Below are 16,301 nucleotides of genomic sequence, written 5' to 3' on the forward strand. Positions count from 1 at the left end.
GTCTAATCGACCTACAAGGCCTTCCAAAGACATTGATTCCTTCACATGTGCCATTGTGGAGAGTAATAAAGCTCTCTCTCTCTCTCTCTCTCTCTCTCTAACTGATGTTACAATGGCCATCATTTGATATTATTAGATTGTAGCTATGCCCTATAATAACTCGGGAAGAGCTAGCCTTGTGCACACCCTCGACTCTCTAGCTACCAAGATGTAGTCACTTTTCGATATTTGTACTTTGTCTCATAGACCAATGAGGTCTTCTACAAACATTAATCTCTCTCTCTCTCTCTCTCTCTCTCTCTCTCTCTCTCTATATATATATATATATATATATATATATCTGTGTGTGTGTGTGTGTGGGGGGGGGGGGGGGGGGTGGGTGTTTGTGTGGGTGTGTGCACATGCACACTTGTGCACGCTCCCCCATTTGGCCACCTAATTGTGTCAAGCCTTGCACCACAAAGTAAAACACCCTCCTCCTATGTGCGTGCATGCACGTATGTGTGGCTGTGCATGTGGGTGTGCATGTGCGCATGCGTGTGCACGTGCGTGTGCATGTGTGCCCAATTCAATACTTACTAGATAAACCTAACATATACTAGACTTTTCTCCCCCTTCTTTAAAGCACCCAATCCTTACATCCTCGTTTTGCAAAATATAACATACCTCACCAACAAAAATCTTCATTATGAGGTATACAAAATTCTTCTGTTTTCATCCTACCATAGTAAAGACATCATGAATCCCATTTCTAGAAATACGCAAACAAAAGTGCACGACTTGTTATTTTAGTATCTTTTGGGAAGGGTTCCTAGATCTGGGATTCAAGGGTTTTGGGATCGGATTCAAGTGACCTAGAAAGCCGATGCTAGGATCAACTAGAACTATTGTTAGGCCTCTAGATTGTCTTAATTGAAGAGATAAAATTATTTTAACTTGCTTCAAAATCCAAAAATTGATATATAAGACATTAGAAATCCAAAACCTAGATGGCTTGGTCAAAAGCTTCCTCAAGGCAATTCACCATCAATCAATAGCATAAGTAAATGCGAAACCCAAGGTATCTTTCAAGGCCAATTTCTTTCATTTTTGTTTGCAAATCAAAACAATGCAAGTTGAAGAATAAGCTATGCAAGTCAATGTGCAAGTACAAGTGTAGGTGCGTCTCCTTAATTTCAAACTTTCACCATGCTTAAATCATAAAATACCAACCATCCTCTTTTCTGGCACTTTTTACCAAAGAGCCATTCTTCATCGCACGAAGTAGGTAAGACTATGGGGTAGGGAGGCAAGAGTACAAGCAAAGATAACTTGATGGGATTAAGCATTCCCAAAAGAATCTTAGGCAGTAGAATCCATTTGCCCCTTTGATTCAATCAAACATTGTCCTTTCTAGTGCTTTTAACTTCCCAATGACCATTTTTTATAAATTGGCCACAAAATCTAGGTAAACACCATGGATTGGGGCAACGAGTGAGCAACACATTATTCCTTTGACAAATATTGACAAAATCCTATGCTCCTTCCATTCAATCGAACATGGTAAATTCCAACCATGCAACGGCACATAAAAGTTGGGAAAAGCGCACATGCTTGCAAGAATGTGTGTACGTGCGTATATGTGCACACAAGTGCGTGTTGTCGTTGTTGAGCACCTGTTCCACAAGACGTGAAGAAAGTGGTAATCAATATGAGATAATAATATATGAAATCTGCAACTATGATACAAGATGCAATGCATGCCTGAATGAAATCCATAGTCATTACATAATTTATGATTATTATACACAATCCTTGGTAATAAAATGCACACCTAATGAAATCCCTAATCATAGTAGACAAGTTTACAACTTGGTTTCACCCACCATTTACATCAAATAATACAGCATAGATTTTGTTGACACGTCCCACATGTTTCTATGTGAATCTCAAAACACCAATGAATCAGAAATCAATTACAAGGACATTGAGTGGATCAATCTACCATTTGTTTGTAGTCATGATGTCAATAAGACTTCTTCGATTTTTTCTTCATGTTTCTATTGCCTTTGACATTGTCATGGTCATCGTCATCTTGTGTGGCCCATCTCTTATTACCCTTCCTGGTGGCATCCTTTTCTCTAATTTTCTGCAAATTTTATACAAACATCATTTAGCAGTTGAAAGAAACTGCCTGACATCCAGGGTATCATTTATCACCCCATGCAAAAATTAGGGTGTCTTTCGGGAAAAGAATTTCGGGCCACAATTAGAGTAGAGATAGATTGTGCATCTTTATGAAAAACCTACCATTGTTGCCAGTCTCTGTGCCTCAGTTACACGCTCGAGAAACAGAAGCACTTCATCTGGTTCAGCTGGAAAAGATGGTAGCTTCTTCCCTGCAATACTAATTGATCAAAAAAGTGACGAGTTCTTTTCTCTATACCAAAGCTGTATACTGGTATATGAAGCAATGATAAACGGAGGCCACAGGAAATAACCAACTTAACTACAAAAAAGGCAGACCTATAAGCTGCTCAATCCTTTGATAAAGTTCAACATCATACTGAGTCACGATTGAAATGGCTCGACCTGATCTACCAGCACGAGCAGTCCGCCCTACTCTGTGGATATAGTCCTGCCAGAGGACCACAAAAAGCAATTCCGAAAGCCATACTAAGGCACAGAAACAAAACTGATTTGCAAATGAGGTAGTACTACAACAATTTCAGAATACGAATTCTAGTCTATAGAAGACTAAAGAGACATAATAAATTCATGCTTTTTCTTGTTAGCAATATTAGTCTGTGGTAAACCTGGGAGGGGGGGAGGAAGGGGGGGGGGGGCATCACCCTCCTAAGCTTCTAGCATCTCGTAGTATCTCATAGTATTGTGCCAATTGGCACTATTGCATGCAGGGAATCGATATGGCGTCATAAAGACGGTGATATCTCTTCCTCCCACATTTTCAGAGCTCATGAGAGTCATCCCTAGGATCCTTCAAGAGTTGATAGGCTGGTCTTAGCTAGTGAAAGCTCAGAGGCAAGTCGGCATGGACATCTACAAAAGACGGTTGCTGAGATCATAATAGCAGCTGTGTGCACGCAATCCCACGACATCTTCTCAGTTCATAACAACCTGTTTGGTCTCTTTCTCCCGACTATGTGTCAGCCAACTAGTGCATCGTATTGCTCGGCTGTGTGTTGAGCTCTCTAGTCGACATTTGTGGCCTTTAGTTGATGTCCAAGGTCTTGTAAAACTGCAACAAGTCTGGTCCGGCTGAGCAGTTAGGTCGTTGTTTGTAACTCTGTCCCAGAGAGTTTTTTCATCTTTCTTAATATAGTGCCATATTGATATCACATGTGACTAAATTTTCATTCTGTGATGTCAACAATTGGTATCAGAGAAAAGTTCCAATGGACTTGTGATTGAATCAAGGTCTTCATGCACTTGAGGACTCGAGCTCATAACATGACGTCTCACAGAAGATCTCCAAGAATTAAGATCATAAAAACTCCTCCTATCCTTAAAAGACCTCGTAGTGTTCATAGGAAGAAGCTGCATGCAATCGATATACTTCCAAACACGTGTGGCCAGCTTCTTCATCAGTAGAGGCAAAATGGATGCTTGGACCAAAAGCTCAAATCGGGCCTGCCCGGAACATCTGTGGTGAGATTCGATAGGAGGAATTTCCCCTCCTAGCACCTTTTCGTACGATTGCTTATTATGAAGAAGGGCTTGTGGGGAGTTGTTTCTGGCACCAAAAAGAAGCCTGCCAACAATCAGGGGTTGGAAAAAATGCAGGCATAGGATCTTAAAATGAGAAAGCCTTAGGTCTTTTAGGTCAAGCTCTAGGCATTAACTTTTTCCATCATGTGGATATTACAAAGACAGCTGCACAAAACTGGAATACATTAGAGGCTTTACTCAGGTCCAGAGTTAAGCATTCCAAGATAATGTTGAGACAGGAACTCTTAGCATTACAGATGGGTGACGGAAATTCCCTGGGAATTCATCTCAACAAGATGCAGTCAATTGTCAAGCAGCTAAAAACCTTTGGTAGTGGTAGTACGAGTCAATGATGATGATGCCAAGGCCATCCTCCTTACCAGCCCATTAGCAAGGTACAATGAACTGGCCACAATCTTACGGGTAAGCTCTAATGCACTCAGCTTCCATAATATTGTGGCAATACTGTTAAGCGAAGAAAGAAGGGTAGAAATGAGCACTACAAGCACAGTGATCAAGCTTTTGCAGTCAAAGGCAAAAGAAAGATCAAAGAGAGTCATGACAGTATGCGACTATTGTGGTCGTGAGGGTCACGAAGAGAAGGTGTGCTACAAGAAAGCTTTCAACAACAGGAATAAAGATGTCGCCAGTAGCTCTAAGGCTTGTTTGATTGATGAAGAACAGACAGACCACTTTGCAGGTATGGTTCAGCATGAACCACCACCCGTCATCAGCTTAGACGAAGACTATGCAGTACCGGTTGATGCGACAATTTTGGTAGCTAATAGCGTTTTTGGTTGAGCTGCTGTTTGGTTTTCATTCTTCCCCACTCGGTTTATGGGGGGGTGTTAGCAATATTAGTCTATGGTAAACTTTGTGGGGGGGGGGCATCACCCTCCTAAGCTTCTAGCATCTCGTAGTACTGTGCCACTTGGCACTATTGCATGCAGGGAATCGACATGGTGGTATGAAGATGGTGGAGATCTCTTCCTCCCACAATTTCGGAGCTCGTGAGAGTCGTCCCTGGGATCCTTGAAGAGTCGGGACCTCTGGCAAAGGCAACCACAGCTTGTGATAAACTGGTCTTAGCTAGTGAAAGCTCAGAGGCCAGTTGGCACGGACATCTACAAAAGACGGGTGAGGTCGTGATAGCAGCTGTGTGCACACAATCCCCACGTCTTCAGTTCATAAGGACCTCTTTGGTCTCTATCTCCTGACTGTGTGTTGGCCAACAAGTTCATCGTATTTCTCGGCTGTGTGTTGAGCTCTCTAGTCGACCTTTGTGGTCTTTAGTTGATTTCCAAGTTCTTGTAAAACTACAACAAGCTTGGTCGGGCTGAGCAGTTAACTCGTCGTCTGTAACTTCTGTTGTCCCAGAGAGTATTTTCATCTTTCTTAATATAGTGCCATATTGATATCACATGTGAGTATATTTTCATTCTTTGATACCAAAATTTCTGATCTTCCCTTAGCTGCACATTGTTTTCACATCTCACAGTCCCTTCATGCAGCATCCCATTCAGTACATTCATTAGAGGGCTGCTCAGCAGCTCATCCATTCCTTCGGGCAACATCCAGTCGAGTCTCTCCCTTAGAGGTGTGCTCTGCAGTGCAAGTCACCTCTCAGAGGAATCCACAGTCCTGTCTCTCTCTCAGTTCCTCAAGGAGACATCCACAGTTCCATATTCCAGGAGGGAGGCAAAGCTTTTACCCTCAACAGTTGTCACTCCAGCAGAGGAGGCAGGTCTACTCCAGCTTTCTCTCACAGCAGTCATGCAAACGCATAACCTAAGTTTCCAGGAGTGAATTTGAGTATGCTGAGTTTCCAGGCATCAATTTTTGGTTGCCTAGTCGTACTGGCTTCACCATCACCCCAGCATTTCATGGAGTATCACCAGCAGTTCTATGTGGGTGGTTCTTCCGCAGTGGGGAGCACTGTGCATGCCACCAGTTGTGAGCCAGTATCACGCCATTAGCTTTCCACAGAAGAGTGCCTCCACATAAGCAATCCAGTCAGGCCTTAGCAGTTCCTGAGGACAATATGCACTTTATATTCCCAGGAGCCTATCAGAGTGCCATACCACCCATTGATTAGGAGTTCCTTGTAGTAGCACAGTGGGATGATTGGATACAACAATTCGCTTCCAGTCTTCGTGGCAGTGCCAGTTCTCAGAAGTTTTTATTGAGCCACCGTGTTATCATAACAAACCATTCATTCCTCATCTCTTTAGAGTAGTGTCAACTCAGTACCAATGCCAGATGGCAGACATTATTCCCTATTTCTTTGGGAGCACAGTCAAACTTCGAGCTGCATTAAGTGGTGAACATGACATTTTAACTTGGCACGTTCATTCAGTCCCTCAGCATCTACCGCCCTCCACAGTTTAAGTAGGAGGGAATGTCACATGCATCCCTGCACTAGGGTGCATTATGACACACATTCAGACCCAACTTATTTTGTCATATTCAAGGATGACTCAAGCACGAGCTCCATTCCCAACCTCGAAAGTCACAAGCCATGGCAGAGCAGTTCGTCACCAAGGCAAAGCATTGCAAGGTATCCCCCTAGCAAGAGGGGAATGTCAAGTGCACTAGTGCCAGGCATAGGTGGCAATGACGCATGGCTGCGCAGCCAACATCTCACAGCAATCATAGGCAGCATTTACACCCACCTTTAGACTTTCTCCAAATCCAGCCACGGCACAAAAGCGCACATCATTTGGGGCTATCCAAGCAGCCAATTTGCAGGGTCGGCCCATAGGGCTGACCAAGTCGGGTCAAAATACCCAACTAACCAGTCAGCCAACCGACTGGTCTGGTCGGTCAAACCAAATGGCCTGGTCGGTCAAACAGGTTGACCAGTCGGCCATTTCAGGCCCTGTCCCGCATCCTCTCCAGACAGAGCGATTTGAGGCAACGACTTGCATTATTGCAGATGGGTTGGACAGCCACAAGGTTGAATCTGTTTCAGCAGCATAGCTCGTTCTCCCGCAGTCGCACATAAGGGGAGTTTTCCAGCTCAGTTTTGTATGCCAATTTGGCAGGCATTTTTGCCAGCATCATAAACAAAGCAGTGTAAAAGTTAGAAATATCTTAGGTGTCCTTCATGCTTGAGTTCTCCGTTTGCTTTTACCAAATCCCCACATGTTCTGTATAAATGGAAGTATTTAATTATTACTGTATCCATGCAAGGGTATAAAACCCTAAAACCCTAGGGTGTGACCCAAACTGAGGATTAGACCAACACTAACATACTAACTCAACCACTGACCGTGGTAAGGGAATCTAATATACATTGACACTACAATAATACTTTCAATAATACTTTCAACGCTTGCAGCCTGCCTGCTTCCCAGCTCAGAAAAGCTCACCTTCACTCCATCAGAACAAGCAGTCTACCTCCTCAGCCTCATTCCAAGCCTATTTTGGCTCAACAATACCTAATGTACTCATCCGCACTCACTTGCATCTTAACTCGTCTATTCAGTGATTTCTTTACGATTCCATACACTGTCAGTATCGTTCTAGTAGATAGCTTACCTTTGAGTTCATCGGTATGTCATAGTTTATGACGACATCAACAGAGGGAATATCAAGCCCTCTGCTTGCAACATCTGTACAAACCAAAATGCTCCGCTCTCCAGCTTTGAATTTGTTTAGAGCTCCAAGTCTTTTTGGCTGCAAGTAAGACTGTATCTTTATGGGAGTGTGTTTAAAGTAGAAAAAGCTGAAATCTTACACAATTATACAAAAGACTGTCTTCAAAACAAAATTCAGATAGCACAAGCAAACAACCTGGCTCATTTTACCACTGATTGGGATAGCATCAAGCCCAAGATTCCGAAGCATTATACAAAGCTTCCGTGTGCATTCACACGTACGTGTAAAAACCATAATTGTACTCCCAGCCATCTCATGAAGCAAAAAGACAAGATAACAGTCCTGTAAAGATGCACCGAAGTGAGTAGAGTCAAGGAAACCAACGAGTTTTGAGACCACATTGAGGGAGAAACGCTAACGACTATATATTGACGAACCTTTTGCTTTGCAGGTACAAACAAGTACTGCTGCTTTAAAGTATCAACAGTGGTATATTTTGAAGAAACCTCAACCTGGAACACTTTGACGTCAACCGGCATACAAGATCAGGACATGGCCATCACATGAGAGCCGTGGCATGCAACTACTTGGAAAACATTGTGCTCAGTCAAAGAAAATAAATTTTGAAGCTTCAAATATCTGATTTAATGCTCATGGTACTATTGAATCATCCTAGTTTGCTGATCAAACAGAACACAGTCGAAGCAAGCTAATGCATGCAAAACTGAATTTCACAAATTCTATTTAGAATGCCAATGTCATAGAGTCTTGCAGCAAAGATACAATTGGCAAATGCGATAGAGGCCACATGCATGATTGCAACAAACAGCTGCTAGAGAGCCCAAAAGTTTAATGTGCTTACCTTGGCAGGATTTTTCAAGCAAGCACGTTGAAGTTTTGCTACCTGCACAACAATTGATGCTAATGATTAAGTTCCACTTAGACACTATAGTTTTCTCCTTGTGAGTTTCAAAGACACATGAAACTATTCCCATTTGAATAACTAAGAGACAAGTTGCTTCTGAACACCAAGTAAGTTTTCTAACAGCCACATCATTGCATGAACGAAATTGCAAAAAAGGAGTCGTCACAACAAAGAGGCTTACAATCCTACTAAGGAGTTCCACTCACAAAACTACAAGAAAAAGGTTGTTCTATCAGATGATATCATGATACACATTGTTGTGTTTATGATATAATCCAAAGAAGAGGTTGCATATTTTGCCCACACATTCGTTTGAGTTCTCAGCTTGTAAATTAATGATGTCTGTAACTCTTAATTGCTGCCATAAACTCAATATCAAAGTATATGTTCAAATCTGCAAAATTTATCACCACCCAAAACAAAAGCCGATCTAGTCCTAAACAGTTCATGCAAAGATTATACAGTATAACCCAATAGTTTCTCGGGTATGTCTAGATACATCAACACTCACATGACACAAGAAGTGCAACTGCATCAAGGGCAAATAATTATATCACTTTTCCTTTCGACCCAAGTGCAATGCAAAATGGAGTGTGCCCTTTCTTTTGTGAAGCAGGGATGCCTGACAATCACTTGCAATTTTGAGGACAAGTTACTTTTTGGATGATGAAGGTTATGATGAGGGCTGAAATTGCAGCAAGTCGGTGAGGTTATGATGGATTTGGCAGAGACAGGTAAAGGGATATAAGTCCACCTCCCAGTCATTGTACCTTGCTTTTGATGTGACAATTAATACCAGCTCTCCTGCTTTCTAAGTCTCTTGTGCACTCTTCCTCTTTTATCTTGCTCCATATTCCATACCACTCTCTCCATTTCCTCTTCCTCTCTCTTTTGGCTTCTCCTTTCCCCTTCCTTTTCCCATTCTGCTACCCTCTACCAGATTTCCCCAATAAACACACGTCTGGATTTAATGAGTAATATAGGCTTGAGCCTGAAATATCCCTTATGCTCAAAGGTTAATCGTATTAGTTAGAAATTGAACAATGTGGTTGCACTATACAATCATTGGGCCTAAAGACATTTAGACCATTACCTTGTTTGTCATTGTCGCAGAAAACAAATAGGTTTTCCTCTCCTTCGGTACAACTTTCAATATTTCATCAATCTCCTGTTCAAAATCCAAACTTAACAGTCTGTCTGCCTCATCAAGAACCTGATAACAAAACATGACAAAGGCATTAAACCCTTTGACGCAATATAGCATTAGCAGAAATTTCAAGAAAACAAGAGTTGCAATCAAATCGCTGCAAAACAGTTTCACAAATATGTCCCAATTGCCATGACATTAATGATGGCTTGCATATGAAGGAGAAAGAAGTCACACATCCAATGAGTTACTACAAAAACAAAGAAAACTGCATGTGTTAGGGGTGGATCACGTCATGTCATGCCATGTGTCTTGTCTCACATGTCATGGGTTAGTCATGAGTAGCCTAAGCTCTATGTGGGCCCAACTAGGGTCCCACCAAGAGTCATGGTGTCCTTGGAACATATCTGAGATCTTTTGCTAGGATCCATGAATCCTCTCTGTAGTGTAGACTTGAGGGTGACATGAGGCAACCTAATGTTACAAGAGCAGTACCCCAAATCGGGCCAGTGCTCACTAGGCCTGTGTCTAGAATGGAAGTAGGACAGCAAGAACAGGAAACACAACAGAGTGAAGAGCAGAATGTACCATATATTGTAGTGTAGACTGAAGTGAAAGTACAATATAATAAACCCTAGGACTAGGGTAGGACTGATCGTCCTAAAGTGTCCTATTAGCCGTACGTGGACAGACTAAATCACTAGGACTAGCCTACAAGGCCATTCTAGGGGAACAAATCTAACAAACCCCCCTCCATGGTATGGACGAAGTACTTTGGAAACATCTCAACGATACATGGAACTAATGCCATGGTTGCACATGTTGACCCAAAAAAATATAACACCCTATGGAAGTACAAGGATGGCAGTATCATGTAACAAATGAAATCAAATCTAAAGCTTACCGAAAAGCTTCAAATTTGGGTCGTGGAAGCCGTGTTCATTCCCAAAGCTCAAAATCTTTACTAAAGAGAACACAAGTGTATGGGAGAGACATACTCTTTCTGAAACTGCAAGCATGTGCATTGGATTCCTTTCAAAAAGCTTTTAAAAGAGGGTAGCTAGCTTTAAGCCAAAGCTGCTTCTAGTCGGTGTCCGTTACACTCTATGATGTGGAACATCTGCTTACCAGATCTGGGGTGTAGATTGCGCCACGTGCACAGGTAGGAGAGAGAGACTGCCACGTGTGCAGCGATCAGGCTGCCATACAGACAGCAATCAAGAGTCTTCCTGGGGCAGCCACATCAGCTGCTGTGCAGGCATGAGCAGGCCAAGGGCTGCAGCAGCAATGAACTAACAACTGCCCCCACAATGGGGCCTTTTTATAGGGCTGGGTAGCCCTCTGACTGGCTGACCTAGTCAGCCAACCAGTCTACCTAGATCAGGTATCCAACCTGCCACAGACGGGCCCACCCAGTCTGTGCTGTTGCTGCCCTACATTTCCAGGAGTGGTCGGCCTGTCTGCAGCACTGCAGGTGCTGCAGCCGACATTCTCTGCCCTCCTGCCAACCTGTAACCAGCATGATCTGGTCTGCTGCCTTTCCAGGGCCATGGAGGCACCTCTCCGTTGGTCTTGTATCAGACGGCCTTCTGCCCAATGTATGGGCCTGTACCAAGGGCTTTGTAGTGCACACACCTACTGGCTGGAGAGTGAATGTGAGTGCAGGAGGGAGCAGCAGAAAGAGCTCACCCTAGAGCAAGCTACTGAAGCCTACGGAGAGATGCACAGCCATCCAAGAGGGGTTCTACTGCAGAGGGTCCTGCAAAAAAGCTCGTGTAGGTGCCAGACGTCAGCGTATGTTTGCTGCAGGTGGTGGTACACTTTTGGAGCTTCTTGTGTACAAATTTCTATTCTCTATATGAGATCGATTTTGGCTGTACATTTGTGTATTCTCTCTCAGATCTGAAAGTGTTCTCGGATGTCTCTTCTTCTATCTGCACCAGTATATAATTCAGATAATCCGAGTGTTGTACTCTGGCAAATCTTCCAGTTTGCGTGCAACTTTTGCAGCTCATGCAACAAAGGATTGTGAAACCTCAATAACAAGTTTCCAGGAAGATGAGGGGCAATGATCACCCCATCAAGATGATCGAAACATCAGAATTTGAAAGTCCACATCATGTAGGCAACCCCATTCTGATGCATCCAGTAAAGTACATCTTCCAAGCATTGTTGATCGACCACCATGCTTTTCATCGACAAGGACATTTGCATGTAGCCAGAAAGGGGTTGGAATTGCACTATTTTGCCTGTTTTTTGGGATGTAGCCAGAAAGGGGTTGGCAGGAAGAGGTTGGAATTGCACTATTTTGCCTGTTTTTTGGGATGAGTTTGGGCATGTTACTGGGCACATCTAGATAATATACAGATTTCTAGCATAAATTTGCTCCAACATGCATGCCAAATCTTTGGATCCACCTACTGCAAAGCTAAAGGCTGCAATTCTCTCACCATCATCTATTTGGAAGATATATTTGTGGCTTGCAACAAGCAAAATACCATGACATTGCTACTTAACCCCATTGCCTTCTGCAAGAGCCATTATAAGCTTTTCACTTGGATTGTGCTCTAGATATGGAGACTACCAGCTAGACTTAAGCGGTTGCTTTAGACCTGTTGAAGCTTTTGTTGATCGCATTGCCTACTATGAAAACACTGCAAGCTCTCCCCTCTGTAGGGCGCTCTAGGTTGACTCTGTTGGATGATAAGAAAGCAGAGGAGGAGTGTAGAAAGAAAGGGCTACTGCACATTCAGCACAATCAGAGGTTGAAGCAAAGGAGCAGATTGAGATAAATCAACCTTGAGCCTCACGGTAAGAACTTTCTCCTAAGGTGTTGGCACTTACAACCCTCAAAGGGAATCCTTGTTTATAACCCAAGGTCAAGTGAAGCAGAGTCTAGCTTCATTCATGTTTGATAATGGAAGTCAAAAGAATTTAATCAATGCAAAGCTTGTCAAGAAGCTCCAGCTGCCTACTCAAGTTCATCCACATCCATACACTCTCTTATGGGTGAACAACACAGAGTCTTTGAGGTTACTGAACAATGTCTTGTTGAGTTTGCCATTGGTGGTTTCTAGGATCAAGTCCTTGGTGATGTGGTACCCATGGATTGTAGGGATATTCTATTGGGCAAGCCATACCAATCAGCAGCTTACATGGCTAGAGAAAACATCTACAAGTTGGTTAGATGGGAGGAGATTCTCCTTCCAAACCAGCCTCAAACTTTACTCATTCTTGGCAAGCAATGTGCTACCCTCATCAAGAGAGCACAGACATTCTGCTCTATCAGACATCTCCTTCAGCCTTGCCTTCAGAGATGAGTTCTCCCTCAACCTCTAATACCTTACTCTGTTGCAATCATGGATCCAACATCTGTTCCAGCTGCTCCAACCTCCATTCCAGGTGTTCCAGCCTCTGCTACAGCTGCTGTTACATCTGGTATACACCTTGTTGCTGCTGCAGCTGCTGCTGGTACACACTGCTACTACACATGATACATCTGCTGCTGCTCTTCCATGTGACGCAACGGCTGCTGCTGTTAACCTGCTCCTCCCTCAGCAATCTTTCACCACCACTTCCAGAAGTTCAGATGTTGATGCAGAAGTTCCCCTCCCTTTAGCAACCTCCAAGTGGCCTCCTCCTACCAAGTCAGTGGAACATTTAAATAGTCAGCTAGGATTTTGTATTAAATTTCTTGAAATACATCATGGTGCCTATGTACTACCATTTTGGTAGAGGCGCTAATTATTTTGCTTATTAATACTGTGTGTTGTCTCTTTTTGGATTGTTTTGTAGTGTTATGGTTACACGTTGCCATTTAGACCTAGATATCGGGTTCAAATGAGCCCCAAATGGCAGCCTACATGGTCAACCAGGATGTGGCCTAGTAGCCACCTGTACAGCCAACCAGCTGACCCAGACCACTCAGCCGCCAACCCTGACTAGATCAATTGTTGCAAACAAGTCTAGTCAGTTGTCACCAAATAGCTTGTCCGTTCAACCGGGCTAAACAGAAAAATCAAGGATGTCCCACAGATGGTCTCGCCTTCTCTAAGTTGCCTCTTTCTGCCTCATTGTTTGCGGGCATAGAATCCTGACTTCCTACTGGAGGACTACTCTTACGATGACACAGACTGGGGAGTGTCATAACCAACAAATCCAGTACACCGTTGAGAAGGAAAATGGAAAAATCAACCTCAACATGTGAATTGAAAAACCCCATAAGGACAAGCTTGCCATATTGATGGCTGATGGATCAACAACCCCAAATATAAAAAGAATGTAAATTCATTGACTGATATCACCTTTTTCAAGTGATATACACACTTTATAAGTGATAAGGCATCCAACCAAAAAAAAATCACTACTTTTTTATCTTCTTGAATGTGAATCAACACCACAGACAAGCACTGTTAATCCAGGCAGAGGTTTTAGTGGATTTAAAAAGTGGCAGAACAGACTCAGTTTCCCATCAACCTTTGATGGAGAACGCACTTGCAAATCTTCAAAGCTTACCAGATACTTCAATGATCGTAAGCTGAAACCCTTTGTGTTAGTCAAGTGATCAACTAATCTTCCTGGGGTGCCAACCTGTGAAAAATACACAAATAATGGCTACCTTCGTAGAAAGCATCTTACACTTCATTCCAATCAAAGTAATATGCAAAGCAGGAACACACCACAATATGCGGTCTTTTGGCTAAGGAAATAGCTTGAGCCATCATGTCAACGCCTCCAACAACCTGAAAAAATATCCAACTAATATAAAAAGGCGGTCCTCAACCTATGTGATTATTAAAAGCTCAAGTCAATTAATCCAAAACACCATCATAAGCATGGAATTTATCGAAACTATACTTTTTAGGTACATTACAACGCTGTGGCATGCATCGACCGACATCCTTGAAGCTAGAAAGGAGATAAACCAGTAATCCATGGAGAACAGCCACACTTACAACTGAGCACTTTAAGCCTATCCCTGAACCTAGTGCTTCAAATTGTTCCGAAATTTGGATTGCCAGTTCCCTGATAAAAAAAGTCGTAAGGTTAAGTAGAAATAGGAAAGAATGAAATATATAGAAATAAAGAGTATGGAACCTTGCAAAGATTCACCACAATACCTGGTGGGAGACAAAACACAAGCAAAAAGGGGTTGAGGATGTTCCAACAAGGCCTGAATGATGGGAATAGCAAAAGCCCCCGTCTTACCAGAACCAGTCTGCGCCAATCCAATCAAATCCCGACCTGGAATGTGTTTCTAGAAATCAGATGCAGGAGACTAGTAATGAAAGACGGGTCCAAGCTTGTCAAGTGCAAAGGCGAAGAGAGTGGTGTATCATAGCCGAGAACAAACCTTCGAGTGCTAGAGGCAATGTTTCCACCTGAATGGGAGTAGGTTCCTTCCAGCCCAGAATCTTGCAAGAATCGCAGAGCTGCTCACACACCCCGAGAGCTTGAAAGGATGGCGGTTTCCCAGGATCATCGGCCATCTGACTCAGAGCTACCATTATTCGAACGTACGGTTGAACCAAGCTAGTAAACTAGCTAGCGTGCATAGCCTTTTTCATTCACGTGGCAGGTTTGAGGGTTTTAGACACCACGCGTCGGGACTTGAACTAAGGGTGCCCAAGACTCAATAAATGTATCCAGACCATGGGCAGGCTTTTGGGCGGGCAATCTTGCCTGTCCATGAGCCTTGGATGTGCCCACAAGCGTGCAAGTGTGTAAACACCCTAAGAACTGCTTGGCTCAATGGGCGAATGCGTGCGTGAGTAAGGGGTGTTTGTGTGTGTGTTTGATCACTGGCCAAGGATGTTCTGAGCCTAGGGATCGGGTGAGAGAGAGTGATAGGGTGGTGAGGGGGAGGAGGGGAAGGTGGGGGGGAAGGGGGGGGGACCTCGTCCCTCGCCCCTGTATGGGGCGTTGTTAGCACGCTTGAAAGGAGGAGCTCTTTTCCATATTAAGAAATAGATCATATTCTTCATTTAGAAACCATATCGATTTAATAACCAATAGGCCTTTCTTCCCACTTTAAAATAGGCCTTTCTTCCCACTTTATTCAGATAAGGCAATCGCAAACCCTAGAATTCGGGAACCGCTGGAGCCGAAACGTTTCTTAATGAGTTAATTGAGTGTTTGTCAATAGTTGGGTATCGGCCTTGCAAGGTAGGTCCTAAATGTTGTGCAGGGAGGTCCTAAATGCTCTTTGTGGGCACTTCTGGCCACCACCGCCCCAACCTTACTAGGTTGGTTTGGAGGTGACAAGTTAGGAAAGGTGGTGGGCAACATTGGAGGAGGAGGGTTGCCATCCCTCAAGCTCTCCTGCCTTCCCTCAACTTGATGCGATATGTTCGGAAAGAAGGCTACTGAAAAATGATTTGACAAGGGACACGAGGTATCGGAAGCATTCCCCTTTTCCTTTTTTGTGTTGATGGAGGACGAAAGTCAAGCAAATGCAAAGGTGGGAAAAGGAAGACTACTCTCAAAAGCTGACCAAAGAAAAGTGTTGATGGTTTTAGTTCCCTCACTCATGGATAACTTGGAAAAGGTGCGCGGTGTTAACACAACCTGGTGTTGTGCTCGGTGAAGATGCTCTCTCTTGTAGTCCTAAGTATGACGTGCTCGGGTGATAGAACGGAAGACAACATTAACACTCAGAGTCTGGGTTTAGCCGTGCAGGAGAACCTTATGGTGACGGGCGAATACTGAGTTATACACACTTAAAAAGAATACTAAGTGCAGCTCATCAACAAAGACAAGTATATAGACAAATGGAATCAACTTGTATTGATCTATATACAACCAAGCCTTCTCGGGTTGCAATGAGCATTGTCGCTCCCTATCCTAGCAAGTGTAGGTCAAAGGAAGAGAACTCAGCACACTGCTCTCTTATTATCCTCCCTACTTGTTACAACCGCATCA

General features: G+C 43.4%; 1 protein-coding gene across 1 annotated transcript; it reads right to left on the reverse strand.

Annotated features, from left to right (window-relative positions):
* Positions 1-1,170: 1,170 nt before the first annotated feature.
* On the reverse strand, positions 1,171-15,520 carry LOC147883378 (DEA(D/H)-box RNA helicase family protein). The gene is made up of 15 exons (XM_087399371.1): positions 15,305-15,520; positions 14,734-14,965; positions 14,501-14,624; positions 14,336-14,405; positions 14,060-14,122; positions 13,896-13,970; positions 9,327-9,446; positions 8,171-8,212; positions 7,746-7,820; positions 7,504-7,650; positions 7,249-7,386; positions 2,506-2,617; positions 2,290-2,378; positions 1,985-2,128; positions 1,171-1,655 (listed from the first exon to the last, which is right to left on the reverse strand). The coding sequence occupies exons 2-14, from the start codon at positions 14,885-14,887 to the stop codon at positions 2,006-2,008; spliced, it is 1,332 nt and encodes a 443-aa protein (XP_087255497.1). The 5' UTR covers positions 14,888-14,965; positions 15,305-15,520; the 3' UTR covers positions 1,171-1,655; positions 1,985-2,005.
* Positions 15,521-16,301: the final 781 nt, after the last annotated feature.

The sequence above is a fragment of the Dipteris shenzhenensis genome, chromosome 28 (genome assembly GCF_047967505.1).
Source record: "Dipteris shenzhenensis isolate YYH24624 ecotype China chromosome 28, Dip_SZ_1.0, whole genome shotgun sequence".
In the NCBI taxonomy this organism is placed as follows: Eukaryota; Viridiplantae; Streptophyta; class Polypodiopsida; order Gleicheniales; family Dipteridaceae; genus Dipteris; species Dipteris shenzhenensis.

What these genes read in the sequence shown, in the direction of transcription:
- LOC147883378 (XM_087399371.1), bottom strand. Translation starts at nt 14,887, where the DNA reads ATGGTAGCTCTGAGTCAGATGGCCGATGATCCTGGGAAACCGCCATCC. An exon ending in TACGATCATTGAAGTATCTG is followed by an intron (nt 9,447 to 13,895) that starts GTAAGCTTTGAA and finishes TTTTGTTATCAG; the next exon opens with GTTCTTGATGAGGCAGACAG. An exon ending in AAGGATTGAGCAGCTTATAG is followed by an intron (nt 2,379 to 2,505) that starts GTCTGCCTTTTT and finishes TTAGTATTGCAG; the next exon opens with GGAAGAAGCTACCATCTTTT.